Source organism: Amblyomma americanum, chromosome 3, assembly GCF_052857255.1.
Source record: "Amblyomma americanum isolate KBUSLIRL-KWMA chromosome 3, ASM5285725v1, whole genome shotgun sequence".
Taxonomy (NCBI): Eukaryota; Metazoa; Arthropoda; class Arachnida; order Ixodida; family Ixodidae; genus Amblyomma; species Amblyomma americanum.
In genome coordinates this window covers 192,040,421-192,059,533 of record NC_135499.1, presented here as the reverse complement: position 1 = coordinate 192,059,533, position 19,113 = coordinate 192,040,421, and the positions used below count along the sequence as shown (strand labels likewise).

The following is a 19,113-nucleotide window of genomic DNA, read 5'->3' as shown; positions in this document are numbered from 1 at the left end:
ATGCTCCCCACGGGAGCGTTGATGAGCAAAGTGTTACTTTCAGTTTCCTTTTACGGTGAGGTTTCCTTTTACGAAACATTGAAACGAGTCACGCGACATACCTGCAGATAATAAAGGGCTGCCATTGGCTGTCTCGATCCCTAATGCCGCCTGTAGTTGGCGCTACGATGCGGTTTTCCATGGCTCCGGCTCCCGCTGCGTGGAGTGTACCACTTTTGTCTCCGATAGTACATACCAGATATGCATATATTATGTCAATTAGATAGGAAGCTATTAAGCCTCTAATTTGCTTCATTTTCGTCATTTTTGGTGTATTTTAGAGCGCCGCTTCTAAATCCAGCGAAGCCAAAAACCGCTGCGTCCAGACCGAGATTAACATTTCCTTTAAACGCTGCAGAAGCAGCCCTCTTTTTGGTGTATTTTTTTCCTAAGCTCTGCACGCAGGGAGGCAAGTCGAACAAAAGCATTGTTTTGTACACTACGTTTTTTTCTCACTCTACTCGTAACATCGTCTATTCATTCTTAACGTATACCTATGAAACGTAAATATACATCTTTATAATGAGCTAAAAGCTTTTTTTTGTAATAAACGGGAGGTATGTAACGATCGCACAAGTATAATGAAAAATGGCTAATGGCCGCGCAAGCGTTGCTATTTTGCCCCCCCCCCCCCCCCCCCCCATTCCAAAATGTTTTTTTTAATTCATTGTGCGCAAAAATAAGATTTATTCCTAGGAATTCGGACGAAGGAATGACAATAAAAGCGCGCGCGCAACGCATGCGTCAAACGTGCCGATTACTAAGCCGACGGCGTTCGCCGCGTTTAATTTGGTCGTGATTCAGTTCCTGAGCTCGAGTTAATGGATCGACGATTGCTGCCGCGTGCCGCGCCCATGACAGTAAGCTCAGTTTCCCGCTGTTGCTGGGCGAGGCTGTAACCTAGACACGTAAATGTCACTTCAGATCTTTTTTTTTTTTCGTCACAAGATCGTTTGGTAGCATGTACGTACGTGATCTCGAAACGCATAAAAGCAAGGCGTGCAGCAGCGCGGCCGCGGAGAGCGCTCCTCGCGATTGCGTAGCCGCTGACGATGTCCGCTCAAGCGCGGCTTCTAAATCGCGGGGAAGGCACGTACGGGAAAAAATAACGTGCGATGTTTAGAGGAAAGAAAGCGCTCTTCTTGCACTTTTGGCCATCGCTTTAAGTCGGGTGCAACCAGAAAATCGCTAATCGAATCCGTTTCCGGCGCAACTGTGCTTTCAGTATTTACTGTGCTATGCACATAAGTGATTATATGCCGTTGATTTTGTTTTCTTTTGTGCACATAGCATCTGCTAGTCTTGCCGCTATCTGCGTGCATATCGACAGCAAACTTGTTTATTCCTCCCCCAGTCGTCCACACGTCTGTCTAGAGCGCTATAGAGCGGCGCACTGGGGTATATACACTTGTCATTTACGTGTGGCCTATGGGGCTTAGGACTTGGCCTTATCGTGCTTGCACGTTCCCAGTACTCGTGTTTAACTCCTCATGTATTTTAGAGCTGTATCGAGACTGCTGTACGGCCGCCATTATCATAAAAGCATGACAGAGCGCGCCTTCAGAGCACCCTAGACAGATGTGTGGCCGATTGTACGTGGCAGACAGACTGAGTGCACCGCGAGCATTGTTGACCGAAAAATATTTAGCGACGAAAATATGAACGACGTTCTCGAGCAAGGCTCCCGTGTAAGAGCCCAAACGTCATTTCATCTTTCTCTTTTGCTGCTTTCGAAATCAACTGAGCTCGGTCAAGCGCGTCCATTGACTTGAATTGTGGGCGGGAATAGTATAGAGCGAGAAAGGCACGCGCAAAAAAGCCGAGAAACACACCGAACAAGCGCTGGTTGAGCGAGCGCTCAGCGGTGATTCCCGTGTGTAAGTTCCGCGGCTCCTGCCTGGAGAGAGATGCTTCGTGTGTAGTCAGGTTTGGTTACACCCTTCCTCAGAAGTAGTCCGGTCAATTCGAGATTCCTGGACAGACTGTGCGGCTTTTGTGGCACCGTCGGCTTTGCGAATCTTCCAGATTGTCAGAACAGTATCTCTCACTTTGTACAGCCTCGCTGTGTCAACTACGCCAATGCGTGCCTGACTGAAGCGCCCAGAAGTGTCTAGGGACAATCGCGGAGCGGCCTGCATATAATGAGAAATTTTGTTCAGCCAGTTTACAGGTAAACCAGTTCTTTGACAAAGCCCGTAAGGCTGAGCACACATGCACGTTTTGTCCGCTGGAACGAATACCAGCTGATTGGGTAGCGAAATAACGGGCCAAAATTTGCCTTAAGTGCTGGCTTTTGTGAAGGTTATTGCTCGCGCCAGCCGGCGGCTCGGACTTGGCGGCATTTAGCTTCCGCCATTTTAGGGCCCGCGCTGCCAGTCCTTTGCAGCATGAGCTTTCCACCAGCATTCCCGTGGCGCGCTGCTTTGTTTTTGTTTGTTTGGCCCACAAACACACTGACCATATCCTTACACCGTGGCAGTGGCTTAGCCGCACGATGGGTTGTAGCTATAGGCATTGTCCTCTGCTGTGCTCTGTCCCTTCGGCGACGGGCACCGGCTGAATCGCAACCGCGACGCAGGGCGAGGAGAAAGGGCAGCTGGTGGTTCCTCGCATCGTGACCACGGCCGACTGGGGCCCCATGGACGAGTCCGTGGACGCGGCGGGGGACATGCGCGGCGGCTTCCCGTCGGGCCCTCTGGGCGGCTCCGCGGCCGGCGTCTCCGCCACGCTGCCCTCGGAGCGGCGCCGCTCGCTCTCCGGCGGCGCCCACCGGCTGCCGGCGCTGCAGCTGTCGTCGCGGGCGCGACGCCAGTCTGGCGACGACGTACTCGGGGGTGAGTCCCTTTCCTCCCGGTTCTTTAGTAGCCAGGCAGACCCGGGCGAATGCTCCCCTCCGGGTCCTCGATGCCCCCACCCCAAGTGTCCGCCATCTCTTGTCTGCGCACGTTGGCCATGAGCCTTCCCTGTTGACCTGGATGTTCCCTGCAAAGAAATAGTTTTGTATAAGAAGAGACAGAAGTGAGTCCGCGCCAGAATTACCGCGTATGGGCCAGCAGTTCGGTGCGGAGGGCTTAGCCTTGAAAGTTCTACGGGTGACGAAGCTTGTCAAGCGGCCATTGCGAACCGCTTTTTTTTTTTCGTCACCCACAGTTTTTGTAAGACAAAAGCTGAAATAAACTTGACTTGACTTGAAGTTCCCTCTCCAGTTTCCAGTCGGACTGAGGGGAGCACTGGCTTGGGACGCGACCTGGCGTTTACGTGGCCTGACGCGTACCACCTGTGGACCGCACAGTGTGGGTGCATGCGTATGCTGATTGCATGAAGCCTCAGTGGGTTGAGGTATCGGTGAGAGACGTTGGGTTTAACCACAACATGTGCCGGGCAGTGGACGCGGCTGCGATAACACGCGGGTTGCTGCCGTACAGATCACGTCTGGTTGCGATGGCACTTCTATGCGCCCGCGCGAGTGCACTTCGAGGTTTACGCCCCAGGTAGATCGTTCAAGTGTTGCCTAACGTAAGCATGGTTAAGACCGGAGGATGGAACCATTGTATCGAACCGTATATTATCGGTGGCAAACATAATCTCTAGGGCGTCGGCACGCGTCGTGCTCATTTATGTCTAGAATGGGTCCACTGATCAGTGCCAAAAGGAGGTTGACTTTTTCGGGTCTCTTAGGGCCCGCATTCTTTATAACGCCATGACTGCTTATATGTGCTTTAGCGTACAGTTTACGGGCGTCAGCCACCGACCTGTTCACGTCTGCATTGGAGGGCGCGTGCGGGGCTTTATGCGAGGTAGCCATTCGAGCGTTTCTTCTGCGCCCAGTAACCTCAGGGAGCAGTCTCAATACCAGGAAAAGCGTCCACTACGCCACGAAAGACGGCTCTATACAAGCGCCGGTGGGGCTCTTTATGCAGCTGATATGCCACTCGTTTCTTCCGACAGAGCCACGCGTTGTCTCGCGACACGGGGCCTCCTCTAGCTCTGTTGACCCACAGTATCTCCCTAGAGGTATTGCGGGGCAAGTGGACAGCCTTTTAAAAGGTGACCGTTGTAAGGACAGCTGATCGTGAGGGGAAGTTTGGCAAACGTGGAAACCGGAGGGGGTCGGACGTATGTCTGCCTTGTGTGCTTTTTTTTTGTCGTTTATTTTTCTGTCGGGGCTTCCACCACTGTTCTCGCGTTTTTTTCAGTTTGCCGTCGCCAGGCATTAGGGATCGCGCATCTTTCGTTATATAAGTGTGGCGAGCATGATTTATTGACAGCGAATGCTTGACATGTCGCTCAGATGTCGTATAGCTTGGGTTTAAACGGTGTTACGTATGTTTGTATTTACTATGCGAACCGAGGCTTGGCTTCGCAGTTCTGTGTGCACCTAACCCACCCCTGGTGAACTAATCCGCCGCTGCCTGTACCGCTTTCGGTTGCCCGTAGTGAGTAGAGCGGGCTCGACTGCTTCGTGTATGCCGTTCGTTTTTTTTTTCTTCACTGGTGACCCCTTGCGTCTGCGTGGAATGTGCGCAGGCGCGCCCAAATTTACTTCATGCGCCGATTGTTTGTTGGCGCAAGACGTCGCACTGAGGTCCAGTTTATAGCTTCTAGTCAAGCGCATAGTTTCGAATTTCGCTTCAGACACACAGCATGCACTCGGTCGTAACAGAACTCGAGCATTGGCTTGCGGTCGGTAGAAAGGCCCCGTTTTAACAAGAAAAAGAAAAGAAAAGTTGCAGTGGAGGAGCATTGTCGTCTTGTGCCGTCGTACTAAGGGAGTCCAGGTAGAACTGCTGGCTGCTTGTGATTTGTTCGTGCAAATATCGAAAGGAGAGAAGGCTTTAATGAAGGGACGAAGGGATATGTAGACAGATGAAGGTGAATCCGGCCGCTCTACCAGCGTGCCTTGCAGTGTAGGGCTGGAGAACGAAAGAGGGAAAACGCGCCGTGTTTTTTTTTTTTTTGCGCCACGTCTTTTCTGGCTCTGGGGGTCCTCCAGTGGTCGCATGCCTGCATGCCTTCGCGCGCATGGTGATCTGGGCAAAGCGTCGTGCCGCGCTCGCGTCGTCGTCGTGACTGCTGCTGCTGCTGCCAGTGTGGACTCGTGTGTGTACAGCGTCTTCAGGAATGCGGATTTTCTCATTTCCGCAACGGGCTCTCGATACGGCGCAGTGCGCCGCGCTGCATCCTGAAGCTTGCGCTCCCGGAGCACTGTCGCGCGGGAGGCGCGTGATTGTGCGTCATACCCGCCGCTCTTCGTCTTGTAGGCACTGGTCAGCATTGTGCCGAAGTTCCTGGCTGAGTGTTGTCAGTGTGTGGTGGACCAAATGACGCAGATTCACCTTCTATTAAAGATCACCTGGTGGACGTTATTGTTTACTCGTGAAATTCACGTCTACATTTCTTTTTCATCTGGCCAGGTAATACAACTGCACAAACGCGGATATTATTAAATGAATTGGCCGGTAAATATTACACTTAATTGCACGGTGAATCAGTCGAGGGGGCACTTTATTACGGCGGCTGAACACGATGCATACAGGGATATTTCGATTGGTAGCCTCCACCGGCAGATCCAGTACATTGTGGAACGCATCCAATGGGCCCACTGCCTACAGAAAAAGCACCGTGTTGCGGAGCATTATTTGGCGTAATTTCCTCACTGCTGCGATTAAGCGCAAACACCGTGTATACAGTAGAGCCCTTACGAGAATTTCTTTACTCAGTCTATAGACTGTCCATAGACTTCTGTCTTTAAAGTCCATAGACCCTCTATAGACAAATCCCATAGACAATCTATAGATTTATGGCCGTACACTTTTAGTAGACTTTTGTCTATAGACTATGAATAGACAAAAATATCTATAGGAAGGCAATAGAGTCCGTAATCAGTCCATAGACTGTCTATATATAAGGGAGGAACTCGAGGGCCATAACGGCGGCAGCAGTCACGACGTCGGCACCGTCCGGGCGAGACCCACAGCTGTGCTGCCGGGCCCGTGGGTCCGGGGGCCCTCCCGCCCTCTCTTCCCTCCGCTGGGCTTACCCGCCGCAGGCGTGTCGCCGTCCCGCAAGGCAGTGCTGTTCGATGCCTTCCGGCCTCGCTCCAAGTCCGACTCCAAGGGCTCTTCGTCGTCCTCAGGGGGCCGCAAGCCCAACAACCTCATGTCGGCGCTGCGGGGACACAGCTGGTTCCCGGGCTCGCGCAGCACCCTCACGCCGCCCAACGGAGCGGCCTCTGGCGGCGCCTCGGCGCCCATGTCTCCGCTGTCGCCGCTGAGCCCCACGGAGCCGGACGGGGGGCCCTTCCGGCGCCCGCGGTCGGGCTCCGAGAGCCGCACGGGGGCCGTCTCCAAGGTCATGGACCTCTTCCGGAGCCGCTCCCAGTCGGTCAGCGTCGAGGGAAAGTCCAAGGTACGCATGCAGCCGAATTGGAAGTTCCGTGGCCTAAGTTCCCATTCATGCCGCCTTTTTTTCTCTGCAGCGGCTTGGAAAGTGCGGAAATTAGGAAAGAGACGATAAAATTTCGGTTTTTAAAATTCTTTCCACACCCTTGAAACCTCCGTTTTGGCCAAATTCTACTCCTAACAGTTCATGAAGAAGGCAAAATTCCCCGAATATCACGCAGCTGGGCAGGCGCTGGTATGACGCCTGTAGACGCACGGTTTAGTCACGTTTTTGTTTCACTGAAGGTAAGCACCTAGTTTTAGCTAAACACTGTATCAGTCGACGCAAAACCGATTGCAAACTGGAGGTCGTCGAGCTCTGTCCGGAAACGTCCGCCGTGCGAGCGGAACCGTACACGATCGTGGCCCCCCTCCGTCACTCCAGCGCTGCGTTCTTGCACGGAGGAAGAGTAAAAAAAATGCAAAGATGTCTTGGGTTTGCGGCTGCGCTGTTCAGGTAACCAGGGTTTGCTAAATCATTGTACAACGCTGAAAGCTAAAATGGTTTGCGATGGTTTCGCTTTCGACCGTCTGCGGCATGGATTTCAATTGAGCAAGCTGAACCCTGCAAAAGCCTTGCGCTCAATGTACGCGCTCGATATGACTTTCAACGCGACCGAAGTGAGCGTAGTGAGGTTTTCGCTTTCTAGTGAATCACTGAGCCTTCACGCTGAGCATCCAGCTTGAACAGCCAGTCAGTGTACTTCGTTCTTTGTACTGACGGCTAAACTTATCAATTTTCGGCATCATGTATGGCTCGCACTGCTTTATGAGCTGAGCTCCTGCCATAGCTCGTGCGTTGCACCTCATGTGGAGTGCATTCGGGAGGAGACTTGTTTATAACGTTGTAGCGGTGCGCTGCGGGACAAACCATAGTATCAAGTGCTGTGTTAAGGGCAGTGCGCGCTTTCCTTGCTTTTACTATTTCTATGCAGCCTCGCTTCAATGCGTGCACTGGCCGCAGAACGCAGTATCTGCTATCGAATTTCGCTGTGTTTGCTCTGCAGGGGACCGCTCGAGCGTTGCGCTTGTTTCGACTGTCTTCCTCCTGTGTTGTCTGTTTAGCGCATCACCTTTTTTTTCCCCCAAAACCATGCACCAACTAGCCCCCCGGAGTGTATTACTAAGCCTGCTCACGTCTGTACTTTGCGGCTTCAGTTCGATACCGTTGAGATCGGATCACGTCCTCGGAGCCACGACGCCTGGTCTCTTCGCTTTGAGGTTGTATTTTGAGGCCCGTGAAGCACGGGTGTTTAGAATGAAGAGACAGCAATACGAAATGATAAAACGCGGAGATTTCACTTCATGTTCTTCAAGCCTGAGAGTTGGGTTATCGGCACATGAGGGTAGATGCAGGGGCAGATACAAGGGAACACACACGAGGAGATACACGAGGAGATATACGAGAAGATATACGAGAAGATACAGGAGAATATGCAAGATATGATTCAGTTGCAGTGGCCAAGTCGGCCGCGCCTCTGACTGGCCTGTGATGGCTCACTGCGACTGGCTCACTCGCTAGTAACGAGCTCATATTAACGCCAACGGTGTCGAAGCTGGATGCCCGAAGCTGATTCAACCCGCGCCTTTCGCGTTGTTATGAGGAAGCCTCGTGAAGCGGACATGAGCGTGTGGTCGCCGTCGTGTGCGTGCCTCGTTTCTCGGCCCAAGAACACTTGGCTGACAGTTGAAGCGAAGATTGCTGCTGCATCGCGCCCAGAGGTCGAATCATTAGCTGCACCTTTCCACCCCACATCACTGCTCTCGCATCAACACCGCCCGGTTAGTCTTAATCACTGAAGTAATCTCGTGAAAAACTGCATTGCCGGTTGTAGTGTTCACCTCGGCATGGCCACATTCACCCGATTAGGTGGTCACTGTACCTTGTTCCTTTTCATGCGAAAATCCTAGGAAGTATGACGCCTATGAACCGCGGAGCCGGCGGATGGGCTGCATCGAATGAGAGGACGCTGCGACGTCACACCTAGCAGAGCTGGCTTGTTGCGGCGGCGTTCTCATCGAAGTTCCGTTTCGTTTGTCCGTTACGTGCCACTGTGGACGCCCTTTTAGTGCAGTTTCGTTTCTTTATTTCTGTTTATCATATGTCTCCCGCTCAAGAAAAACGGATGCTTTTTGACGCCCTCTGAGCAGAGAAAAGTTTGCTTCGTGTTGTTTCTAGAGACGCACGAATGACGAGCAGGCACAGCACAGTGACAAGAATGACAGCGTCCTCCATTTCGCATTGAGCGATACGCGAGAGGACCCGCCGCGGTGGCTCAGTGGTTAGGGCGCTCGGCTACTGATCCGGAGTTCCCGGGTTCGAACCCGACCGCGGCGGCTGCGTTTTTATGGAGGCAAAACGCTAAGGCGCCCGTGTGCTGTGCGATGTCAGTGCACGTTAAAGATCCCCAGGTGGTCGAAATTATTCCGGAGCCCTCCACTACGGCACCTCCTTCTTCCTTTCTTCTTTCACTCCCTCCTTTATCCCTTCCCTTACGGCGCGGTTCAGGTGTCCAACGAGACATACTGCGCCATTTCCTTTCCCCAAAAAACAAATTATTATTATTATTACGCGAGAGGAAAGACAGGAGGTTCAGCAAAAAGAGGTGTTCTTCGGTGAGGTGGAAAGCCCCGGTTTAAGTTTGGGTTGTCTGACAGGTGTATACTATTGTGTAAAATTCCTTAAAAACGCGTTCTTTACCTCCTCCCCCGCACCCCCCCCCCGCGCGCGCGCACGCGCACGCGCACGCACACGCACACACACACACACACACACACACACACACACACACACACACACACACACACACACACACACACACACACACACACACACACACACACACACACACACACACACACACACACACACACACACACACACACACACACACACACACACACACACACACACACACACACACACACACACACACACACACACACACACACACACACACACACACACACACACACACACACACACACACACACACACACACACACACACACACACACACACACACACACACACACACACACACACACACACACACACACACACACACACACACACACACACACACACACACACACACACACACACACACACACACACACACACACACACACACACACACACACACACACACACACACACACACACACACACACACACACACACACACACACACACACACACACACACACACACACACACACACACACACACACACACACACACACACACACACACACACACACACACACACACACACACACACACACACACACACACACACACACACACACACACACACACACACACACACACACACACACACACACACACACACACACACACACACACACACACACACACACACACACACACACACACACACACACACACACACACACACACACACACACACACACACACACACACACACACACACACACACACACACACACACACACACACACACACACACACACACACACACACACACACACACACACACACACACACACACACACACACACACACACACACACACACACACACACACACACACACACACACACACACACACACACACACACACACAATGCCCAATGCACCAGAGCTTTTAGGATTTGGAATACGCGTGCATGCGTCGAATGACAATTTCACTAGGCGAATTTGGGTTATGTCTCTAAGTCTGAAGAGATAATGGCCTGCAATCGGGGATTGCAGATACCAAATGTGCTTTCAAAGCTCCACCCCTCCCCATTGCCTGTGAGCATCGACCGCTAGCAGTGACGCAGCGCGCAGGAGAGAGTTTATAGAGTGGTCTTGTGGTCTTTCGCGGCTTTTTTTGCGCGCTTCTAACGGCACCGCTTCTCTTTTCTCTTTTTGCCTTACAGAAGTTCCCGAGCGCCAGTGGCCAATATGGTGAGTTGATGTGACGCTCTGTCTGCCTGCGAAGGTAGCTCTTCCGCCTGGCCCGCGCGCTGTGTTGTTAAGCCGCTTTGCAAATCAGGCGACGGCAGCCCATATCGAAGGGAGTGCGGAAGACTGCTTCTATTGAAGGGTTGCTCTACATGGTGGAACATCAGTGCGCCTTCTGACGCACTTACTCACTGGCGCGTGCTTCTTTTACGACACTGCTGCGATAACAGGGGCCAAGTTTACACATGTCTGGGATGGGCGCTCTAATTAGTTTGCTTCGTGGAGAAGCATAAAAAAGCGACTCTCGATCGGACATCAATAATGTGCCGACACAAAATGGCCTACTTTCTTTCCCGTCAGGAATATTCTGTCCCATTTCAAAGAATGTACTCGTACAATACGTTGCCCGCAAGCACATTGGAAAGAAAGCGTTCCTCGGAGTGGGTGGGAGTTTCATTCGGTTGGGTGGAGCGGAAAAGCTCGAGCTACGTCGTCATTTTGCGTTGTCTGTGACCCGGCACACTAATAACATGGTACAGCAACGGCGCACTGCGGGGATCATCGAAGCCAAGTTTTGTTGAAGCTGTGTATGCTCACTGGATGCTAGAAGCGCCGGGACGGCACGCTATGACACTAGCTGTTCGCGCACGTCCCAATTTGCCCATCGCTCGGGGTGGTTTAGTACAGCGTTGTCGATACAGTATAGAGCTCACAGGACGGTTACTACTATGTAAAGCGATGTTCAGTGACAGCTGTCGAGGTGGTTTTATTTCGCGGTATAATGAGGTAAAGAATATCAGAGTGTCATGTATAAAACAGCTGTCGCTGTAAATATGTCACTGCGATGGGTCGATAACATCTTTGTGTTGTAGCTTCGAGGTTATGCCGACAGGAGTGTGGGGAGTGAAACTGTGTGTCTGAATTGTGTTTTCAACCTGTGCAAGGGAAGCTGTCGCTGTCCCGTCCTCTCACAGTTTCACGGTGGTTTTCTATTTTTTGAGAAGTCGATAAGCACGCCGCTTTGGTGACGTTTACACTGTAAGTCGTTGTAGACAATTCGCGTACGTGTTAGTGGATCTGCCACTGCAAGTATGCACCGATAAACACGTGTGTGCCGAAAATTTCTGGGCAGCGCCTCAACAACAGCTCCCTGTCGACCAGTTCTCCCAGGAGCGCTGACGACCTCAGCGCTATATTTGTGAAAGGAATCGTCGATGTCAACCAACCCGAACGAGTGCCGTTATCTAATGAGGCCTTCGTTTCGTCCGATGATGACACCACGCTTGCCATATCTTGCCTTCTGCTGTGCAGTCGTATGAAGTTGCGTCACCCACGAGGGTCGGCCTCATGCGCAGCATGTCGCTGAGCTCACCTCTCCGGTACTCTTTATTATCTTTACGGGCCTCATTATACTTCGTAAGTCATAAATTACCTTTAAAGTTAGCGCGCGGCTGTTTTTTTTTCTCTTTTCTGTTTTGTCTTACCGACGCAGAACATTTCGGGCATGGGATGCTTATTACGCGTGGGGTGTTTACGCGCCGTGGCGATATGTCGAAACAAAACAATAGAAGCGGTAGACAGAAATGAAAGCAAAGACTTCCAACGATGTCGAAAACCCTGAGCTTTCTGAATAGAGAGAGGAAAGAAGAAAGTGCGCGAATCGAAGCGGGGTCGCCCATGCAGCGGGAAATGTCAGCGGAGCGGGAATCCTTATAACGACGCCGACAGTGGCGCTCGGACGGATGCTGAAGTGCTGGCGGTCGGCGGGCATCCCACCTGGCAACAGCCGCCGATGTTCGGGCTTGCGTCTCTCTCGCCGTCGTCTGCGCAGTCGGTCGTGGAGTGCGTGCGTGCCTGCTGCGCCTTTCGTTTTTTCCGCCGCTCTTCGACGTTGCCTGTGCTCTCAGCTGGGCTGGCGCGACCGCAGCGCCGCCGCCGCCGCCGGCCGGGCCTTGGCTTCTCGCCGGCGCTGCCGCCGGTCCCATCATCATGCGCGGGAGTCGCCGCTCGGAGCGTGTGGCGCGCCGTTGTTCCCCCCGTCGCGGCGGCAGTGCGCGCGCTTCTGTTTTGAATGAGCGCGGCGCTCGGGCGAAGAGGTGCGTGAGCCGCCGGCGCCTCCTGCGTGCTTGCTCCGCAGCCTGTGTACACGGAGCGGGTGGTTGCTCACTGCGCGCGGTTCGTCGGTTGGGGGAGTCATTGCTAGTGGGGCACTTTTCGCGTGCCTTCGGGGAGTGAAAGCAGGCTGCTCACAGCATTGCGGTAGACATTTGGATGGCCTGCCAGCGTCTTCCTGACGGACTGTTCTCGTCTTCTCGTGTTTCTACCGCCATTCATTGATACATCTCCGAAGAAGGCCGCGAGAAGCTTCGGGGCGCGGGTGCGCGCGACATCGTGGACTCTTGGGAGACCGGGCCATCGGCGTGACAAGCTTTGAGCGCTTCTGTGCGTCTTCGTGGGCAGCTCCTGGACTCCAGCGTGTGCGTCGTGTCAGTTCTGTGTGCGCGCGCGCGTGTGTGTGTGCGGGGAAGGGAGGGGGCGAGTGGATGCCGCTGTCGTCTGCCGACGGCACCGGCATGTTGGTGACCATGCTCAAGAGCATGCTGCACGAGTACGCGCAGCGGCGCCACAGCAGCCACGAGGTTCACGGCTCGGCCGCCCTGCTGCGCGCTGCTGCTGCCGCCGCGGACGACCCGGCCACGCCGCGACGCTACAGCGAGGACGCCCAGCACTGGATCGGTAACGTATATACTATACGTAGCGCCCCTCCGTGATGTGCTTCTGCAGAGAGCATTTCACAAGTGTGCGCATATCTTAGCACTTTTTTTTTTTTGAAAACAGGGAGCGGTGAGCGTGCGAGTGGGTGAGAAGGCGTTTATTGAGCCACTTTGTGGCGTGGGCCGGTTTTGTGTACGAGACCGGATGGCGGTTAGAGGAGATGGGAGGAACAACAGGGTGGAAGGGTGCCCCGGGTTTACTGTTAAGGGCCTGGTTGCAGCTGACGTCCGCGCTGGCAAAATACCTCCCCTGTCATCACACTCGCCGGTGGTGCAACTTGGAAGGATCCTTGCGGAACCTGGCTGGGGCGTCACTGACTCGGGAAAAGGGATTCCTTAATTAAAGGATGGATTACGCGAATGAAAAAGTGCAAATGAGACCAGTTCTGTGATCCCTTTTGTCATGCAGCATAGGATGCTGCTGTCTCCAGTGAGATTTCTTTTAAAGATAATGGCCCATGACGTCGCGCTGTTGGAAGTTGTACAATGTGAAACTATTGCGAAACGTGGGTGGTGTTGACATATGCCTTCTTTGCTCTGGAATGCCAAGGCCAGAGGTCCAACGCAAAAAGGCGATTGAAGCACTTGATAACGCAAAAAGGCGATTGAAGCACTTGATTCTTCAAAGCGAGCTTTCTACGTTTGTGTAAAAATCTCGCGCTCTTTCGAGCTCTGATCAATCTGTGTATACATCGTGTGTCGTGTATGTAACGTTGCAACCTTTTGAGGTGGTATTGACCGCCCTCTTCCGCGAGATTATGCATGGCTGGCGAATATTTCTTTTTATTGTGCCAGCGGTCTGGATGTCACTGCTCTATTGGTGGGCTGTAATGCCGCATTGCGCGAGCCGATGCTCAGGAAGACGATTTCTACTTCCCATTATGACAGACACGTCTCCTTGCACCAAGCGTTGATTTCCACTCCTGTTTATTTTAATTTCATCGCGTTATCTTTACTGCACGTGCTTACTTCTTCGTCTTCCCATGAATGGCTGGCCATAGTCATGCATGCCGCCATATTGGAAGCGTCAAACTCGTCATTATGGGCTGTTTTGTGTTAGTCGCGTGTGTTTTATGCGGCGTAATGAATTACCGGCACGTCTTCGCTAGCGTGATCCTACAGTACCTGGCAGTGTAATTCATCATGTGACTAGCGCCCTCACGATGCGGCTTTCATGTGCTATTGCTCTTCCTCAACTAGTGTAGCAGTACACGTACAGCGCTTCAGGAAATTGCGCTTCGTAGTACTGGTGCACAGCTGTCATACCGACTTGTCATTCTTAGAACTGCACACAGTTTCAGTATTGCTTTTCCTCTCACCTCACTCTGAATGTGCTGCATGTAGTGCCTTGATCGGTCATTGAGGTTTTCCTTCCGCGGCGCCGACGGCCACAGAGAGCTTGGTTCCGCAGGGGATTCTGTTAGCATGGATGACTTCGTTACTGCATCTCTTTGTAGCACTTGCACATGTTCGACGCTAAGACCAACTACTACATCGATGCGTTTCGTGGCAAGGCTGCCGCCCTTTAATGCGTTCATTGGCTTAGAAGGGTCTGTGCAAGCGGAAGTGGCGACCGCCGTCTGTCAGTCGCCTGGGCAACTTGGCCATCGGACTAACAACGTACTACTTCGGATATAGCGAAGTTTATTGTGTTAACCTCGCATATAACGAAATTTCGTGTGTCAACCTCTGATACAACGAACCTAAGTATGCCACCTCGGATATAACGAACTTTCGTGTCTAGACCGCAGGTATAGAGAACCTAGGTGGATATTGCGAACTTTATTGTGTCAACCCCTGATATAAGGAACGTTCGTCTGCTAACGCATTGAAACGAGCCATCGAGGATTGCCTGAGGGTTTTTATTCTTGCGACCACTCGGGTCGTTCTGGCACCGTTTGCTCCCACGCTAGGCTACATAAGGGTGCACTGATGTTTGTCTTGATCTCGATAATGAAGTTAATAATGAAGTGAGGTTTTATCTTTCCGCTAATTTGCCCCGTCCGTAACGGGCGTTGTCTTATACTTGGAAGTAATTCCTATCGGTCGCGAGGAAGCGTACGGTCTACCGCCAGAATCCGAGGATGGAGAAAGAAATCTTTGAGTAGATATCAAGTTCGGCGTTATGAAGCCACAAATCCGGGATAATGTTTTATCAGAGCCCGCTGTGCGGAGGCGATGGAGCGAGCCAGTTTGGTCTCTAGGCATTGGCGGTTCTCGACCTGGGATTTGGAACGAGGTCGGGGAGATGTTAATTTAGACGTGTGGGTGGGCCCAGAACGTGCGAGCGTTTTCGTGCAGTCTGGCACCAGCTGAGGTGCCGGCCATTGTAACTTCACCTCACTAAACTTCAGTGGAGCCTTGCGTTCCGAACTGCGCTTCCGTGACGCTGACCATACGAATGATGAGATCCAGTTTGCGCACCGACTCTCATCAGTTGCCGTCTAGATGCACAGATCGGTATAAAAGCTCACTGGAGATGCTTAGCCAATATATGACGACGAAAATGTCGGGGCATGTCGACTCGCTCTGGTAGAATTAGAGCGGTGATCGCGTTGTATGCATGACAGCCACCGTCACGTGCCAGAGTGTGTGTTTATGCATTTTGGCATATAATGCGCCTACTGTGGAATTAAACGAAACGAAAGTTTAATATCTTGAACTTTGTGATGGGGCAGCTTGTTCACCTTTTGCTTGTTTTTGGTCGGTGTTTCCGACGACGGTTGGAAGTGCACGCGATTAGCTGTCAGGATTTGAGATGCCGCGGCCGTGGTCGACCAGCTGCCTCTGCGATGACGCCACCGCTTTGTGAGTCTGCAGCGCTGGCCTGTCGCGAGGGGGCTGCTCACTTTTCTGTTCGTTTGTTGTTGTTTTTCACTCACCAATTACACTACATGTGCTCGCAGCTGTGCGTGTCGTAAACGCGAACTCGCAGCTGATGGAATTTTTTTTTGTATAGCTTGCTCGCCCGCAGTGTTCGCTCGAACGCTACAGCGGGACGAAGGTCGTTGCGTTCTTCGAAATGTCGTCGAACTCGGCTTCGGTTTGCGTGTATCGTAAAAGGCGTTACTCGCGAGTCTTCCATAGCGAGGCGTGGAGCACTGCGCATGTAGCGGAGGACACCGAGCTTTCGTCCAGCTTGCTTGTTGCGTCGCTCTTAGAATGCGTCCATAGTCGTTCGCGCACTGCCCGGCGCTCACGAGACCAGTGTTCGTAAAAGGGAAAACTGGCGGGTTGATGCTCGATGCGAGAACCGAATGCGTGCTGTAGAACAGCTGGAAGGTCCATGGCACGGGCTTCTAGAGGCTAGCTGCTGCAGCTTAGAATGCAGAGGGAGCGGCCTTCGTACCGCCCGCGAGAACGTCTGGATGGATATATACCTACCGTATCACGGGTTTAACCCTGAAATGCACAGTGTATACCACCTGTGATGCAGGGAAAATATGCGACTAGTTTTAGTTTCCGCTCGCAGAACTACTTTTATTGCGGATATTTTTGCAGAGGAAGTCTTCGAAGATGGTTAGAGTTTCAGCTGCTGGAGACGTGCGAGACCTGCTGAAAGATGAACTGCTGCAATGGCTGCGGCGCAAAAAGACGCTTTTATAGCTGGGAACATTGTCACATTATTCAAATTCGTGACGTCAATACCGGAAAGCACTGGTTGTCGCCATTTTGTACCGAATAGTGATGTAGCACTGGCGATTGGCGACAAAAAAACAAACAAACTAACTAACGATGTCGAGGCGTGCTTTTGACCAGCGAAATCGGCCGGTGATGGCGACACCTGTACTTTGTTTTCTGGTCTTTGCTGGCTTATAAAGGCTCCGTTTTCGGCACGAGTTCTATCTTTTGAACGTGGTACCCTATCGAAAAAACAGGCCTACTTCTCTTTATCCTCAGTGGGCAAATTGATTGTATCGATCATCACCGCGTCTAATGACAAAAAGATAACTGACAACAGATTTTTTTTATATAAACTAGAAAATATTAATGAAAGAGAAATAGCGGCACCGCCCAGTGATTTCGCAACCGAAATCTCTGAAGCTAGGTTACTCCGCCATTCGCATCCAAACGTTGATCACGGAATCCTTTTCGGTCTTTACGTCGCCTCATATTGAAATACAACGGGTGTAGATTTTCTAAATCGATTTTTCCCGGCAACAAATGCGTCTTGCTGCACGCGCCTCGCATGAGGAAGGTGCCGGGTTAGATCCCGAGTGCCGCCGGCTACCCACCGGTACGATGGGTACAATCGTTCTCGGCTTATTTCGAGTGAAATGCTTGGGAAATGGGTCATTGACCACCTTGAGTAGACGAAAACACTTCGTGCCATGGGGCTCTTTAGCCACAGGTGCCCTTGCGCCGTAAAAATGCACCATCGTCAACATCACCTTGCTCTCGAACAAAGATCGGCATGTCCAAAAAGAGCCGTGGAATCGATTTTCACCGAGAACAAAAATTGGACGGAGCAGTCCTCAGTGTCTTTCCAATAGAATAAATTGTAAAGCCGGCCTTCGTCCCCCATTAACTGCGTTCCCCGTCGTCGACTTGTCTATGTGCGGTAACGCCACGCTGTCTATCTCGTGTGCACAGCCTGCATCATTGGCGTGCAATGTGTAGAGCATGCTGTCCATTTCGCCTGCTGACCGAGCAGTGATTGATCGACCGTTTATCCACTCCCGTGCAGCCTTGCTGCTGCGCGAACGGAAGTAACGATGTGTGCTGTCAAACGAAGGCTGTTCCTGCGCGTTACGGACGGTTGTTGGCTTTGTGCACGTCGGACTCCGCTTCCGCGCGAGTGACGAAGCGTGTTTACGGGCGTCACGCGACGCGGCACAGCTGGGCGCCGTCTATGGAGTGTAGCAGCCCGGGCCGCTGAACTTGTTCGGACAAGCACCTTTGACCTGAAGCACGGCCCCGCAGGATGCGCAGGCCGCGCGAGGGACCCCGAAGTACCGAGAGTGGTGTACTGTCGACTGCCAGTAGAAAGCAAACGGAACTGTTTAAACGGGAACAGCGGGACTCTGCTATCCTTTCTTTCTACCCCCCCCCCCTTACTTTCCCTCTCCCTGTCCTTTCGATCACTCACGCTAGCCGCAGCTCAGGTGCTTCACGTTTCGATGGCAGGTGTCGCGGCCAGCAACATCTTTTTCTTCCGTTGTTAGTTTATTAATAAAGAAGAACTAATAATAACAGCGGGACTGGAAGGTTTTAGATGAAGCGCGTGTATTCTTCACTATTTCATGATCTCTCCGAAAGTGGATTCCCTTTTTCTAAAAAAAGTGATTGCGAAGCGCCACTCGTATTTATTGACCTTCAGTAAATATTTTCCATTCTTGTGCTCCCGTTCGACTTATCTCCCTCGGTAATATTTTCAGCGGCTTGTGTACACTTCGTTTATCGAACTTCAGTCGCATACGTTGCCTTCAGGGGTGAAGTTGTTGCCTGCCGTACGGGTTCCATAGTGCCGTATACAAGCATTTGCTTAGCTTGCAGTCCGGCTGCATCGTGGTGAAATGTTCGTATTTACAGACGAACCCAGTGCGAGGCAGGCCCTTTTCCTGCCTGCCTTTCCTTTGTGTGTCTGTGTATGTCGTGCACTTGCTGTTTGACCGTAAGCCGCGTGTTCTTCTTTCTCTCCGCCTCATCCTTCTCCTCCTCATTTTTATTCTCTTTTTCTCCTCTTCCGGCTGCACGTCTTGAGGATTGAAGAAGGCGGTCCTTTGCTCAGCTCTTTGCGCGGGGAACGTCGTTATGTGTTCAACTGGCCCGCCTGAGCAAGGAATTTTTGTAGTTGTCGTCTGACAGCGGTTCATATTGGCTTCTGAAAGCGAAAAAAAAACAAAAAAACGAAGGGCTGTTTAATCGAGCCTTTCTTTGTCGCACGGCGCCCGAGTGCATCCTTCATTCACGATGTAACCGCGTC

General features: G+C 52.1%; 1 protein-coding gene across 6 annotated transcripts in view; it reads left to right on the top strand.

Moving 5' to 3' along the window:
• The window catches only part of LOC144125713 (5'-AMP-activated protein kinase subunit gamma-1-like), a 261,476-nt gene that overhangs the window by 84,686 nt on the left and 157,677 nt on the right, over positions 1-19,113 (top strand). For 3 of the 6 annotated variants that reach the window (XM_077659350.1, XM_077659353.1, XM_077659352.1), the window contains exons 2-4: positions 2,618-2,873; positions 6,176-6,447; positions 10,389-10,416. In XM_077659350.1, the coding sequence (XP_077515476.1) occupies positions 2,618-2,873; positions 6,176-6,447; positions 10,389-10,416 (556 nt within the window). Of the gene's footprint in view, positions 1-2,617; positions 2,874-6,088; positions 6,448-10,388; positions 10,417-19,113 lie in introns of all 6 variants that reach the window. The other 3 variants (XM_077659349.1, XM_077659351.1, XM_077659355.1) reach the window with 1 other exon arrangement.